Source organism: Phascolarctos cinereus, unplaced genomic scaffold (genome assembly GCF_003287225.1).
Source record: "Phascolarctos cinereus isolate Bilbo 61053 unplaced genomic scaffold, phaCin_HiC Scaffold_3;HRSCAF=262, whole genome shotgun sequence".
Lineage (NCBI taxonomy): Eukaryota > Metazoa > Chordata > Mammalia > Diprotodontia > Phascolarctidae > Phascolarctos > Phascolarctos cinereus.
The window spans coordinates 241,291,226-241,293,611 of record NW_027555736.1 but is presented as its reverse complement, the minus strand read 5'-3'; the positions used below and the strand labels follow the sequence as shown (position 1 = coordinate 241,293,611).

General features: G+C 50.3%; 1 protein-coding gene across 1 annotated transcript in view; it reads right to left on the bottom strand.

Annotated features, from left to right (window-relative positions):
- SNAPC1 (small nuclear RNA activating complex polypeptide 1) overlaps positions 1-1,241 on the bottom strand; it is a 37,802-nt gene extending 36,561 nt beyond the window's left edge. Inside the window, 2 exon segments of the mRNA XM_020986499.2 lie at positions 1,003-1,054; positions 1,057-1,241. Coding sequence (XP_020842158.1) covers positions 1,003-1,054; positions 1,057-1,129 — 125 coding nt within the window. The 5' untranslated portion in view covers positions 1,130-1,241.
- Between the last annotated feature and the right edge of the window lie 1,145 nt (positions 1,242-2,386).

Genomic DNA, 2,386 nt, shown 5'->3' with positions numbered 1-2,386 from the left:
CAGGAGGGGTGAATGAATGCAACAGGGCAAGGACCATAACAGCAAAACCATGACAGCAGGGAGACTAGTTAACTAAAGGCTCCTTTCTAAATCTAAGTCTGGCGGAGGTAACCTTGGAAAGGCAGGCCCGAAGCATTCTGGACAAAACATTGAAACACCCTGGATACATCTGAATCAATGTATTTTTGCGGAACTACAAGACGGGAGGCTGCGTGAAAGGTGGAGGGAGAGAAGCAGGGGATAAGGAAGGCGTGTGTGTGATCTGCCCGAGTCCAATGAAGGACTGGCATCGCGGGGACGGGGTGCCCTAGGGTCTCTCAGGAAGAGGAGAAGCTGCAAGGTAGTTAATGAAGAGAAAGGAGGAGAACTGAAAAGGAGGAAGGCAAGACGGAGGCCTTTGTGCTGCAGCACTTGGCTGGCATGGCCGAACTGGGGAAGCAGCACAACCCACAGGGCGCCGGTCCCTCCAGGCCAAGGTCCTTCGCTCGATTCAAATCTAGCATTAAAAAGGGGCCTTGGGAGTCCGGAGGACTGAGTCCAAAACCTAACTCTTCCATCTAGTAGGAACTGAGTCCCAATCCTGCCTCTGTACAATCTTAGGCAAGCCGCTTCGCGTCGCCGGGGCTCAGTTTCTTCCTTTGGAAACGGAGGGGATGGCCCGAGAAGACCACCTCCAAGGTCTGCTTCCAAGCTCTGCCTTCGGGAAAGCGCCAGCACACACAGAGGGCGAGGCAGACGGACAAAGGAATCGGGGTGGAGCTGGGGGGGGTGGGGAGGAAGGGGCATGTGGATGGGGCAAAGGGGGAAGTGTGGAGAGGGAGAAGGGGGGAGAGAGGGAAGGGGAACGGGGGGAGGGCAGAGGCAAGCGGGGAGGGGAGGATACGGGGAGCGGGGGGAGGGGAAGGGAAATGCTAGGAGAGGGGTGGGGAGACTGGCCGGGGGCTGCTGAAAGGCGGGTAACTCTGCGCTCTGGGCGCAAGAGCCGGAAGGAGACACACGCACTAGAAGATAGTATGGAACCTCATGTCCCTCCACTGCGCGGTGAAATCCTCAATCGGACGCTGTCGGTCTCCTGGAAACGCGTCAGGAGCGTCTCGAAGTCCGAATGCAGGCCGCCGGGAGCCCCCATGCTGCTGCCACCTCTCGGTCCACAGCCCCCGGCTTGGGATGCTAACCGGTCGCAGTCTCCGAGGAAACGCAAATCCGGCACGTCGCACGTCACACGTAGCTCCAGGGCCACGCCGTGACGCAAGCGCGCTCGTCGTACGTAACGTACTGGGCCGTGCCGAAGTACTCCCTCCTGCAAACTACTCTTGCGCCGAAGATCCCGGAACAAGTCCTAGGTGTTAAGGTTAAAGTGCATGTGTGGGCTTCCGCTTCCTTATCCGTCCTCGCGAACCTTACTTTCTTAAAGAGCCCGTTACGCTGAAATGTGGAAAGAAGCGGGGAGGAAGAGAGGAGGGAAGGAGGGAGAAGGGTGAAGTCTTTGAACATGCGGGAATTTGTTTTGCTTAACTATACATATTTGTTATGAGGGTTTTGTTTTAATTTTATCTTTTTCACCACCACCACCTCCAGAGGAGGAGGTGGGAGGGAGGCAAAAGAAAAGTCTGTTAATTGAAAAAACAATTTTTTGAAATTTTAAGATCGTAATGGAAAGCCATAAATTCCTTAACCGCTAGTAATCAAATGAGATAGCACTTGTAAAGGACTTCGAAAACCTTAAAGCACTATTAAATGCTAGCCATTAATTATCATTAGCTATTATTAATTCACATTTCCAATAGCACTCTACAGTTTACAAAGCACTTTCCTCACAATAACACTGAGGTAATTAGCGCAAGGAACAATGATAATATCAATAATGACGTAAACTGCTTTGAAATTTAGTTTAGTTTTCATGAGCGAAACGGGTATTATTCCCATTTAAGAGATGAGGAAATTGAGGCTCAAGGACATTAAGTGATCTGAACTCACAATTTGCTGATTCAGCCTAGCTCTCTATCCACTATGTATTTCCTTTTTACTAATGAGGAAAATGAGACCCAAAGAGATTCAGTAACTTGTCAGTGACTAAAAGTTCCAGACTCAAAAAATGGATATGAGTTCTTCTGATTCAAACGCACTTTCCACTAGGAACCTTTTGGTCAGTTTTCCTTTATCTTCTAAAAGTGGGCATGTGCTGGCAGGGCTCAGGCCTTTCCTCCAAAGCTACACTTAGATCATGAGGGCCTAATCCTGGAGCCTGCTCAGATGTGTCCTTCCTGGTGGATTATACTGAAAATGCAAAATAGTCCCTGCTGCCAATCCAACTCGTGGAATTTCGTTTTCTGCCATGACGACTTAGGGTTAATACTAGATGATAATGAAAAGTCTTCTGGTTGGC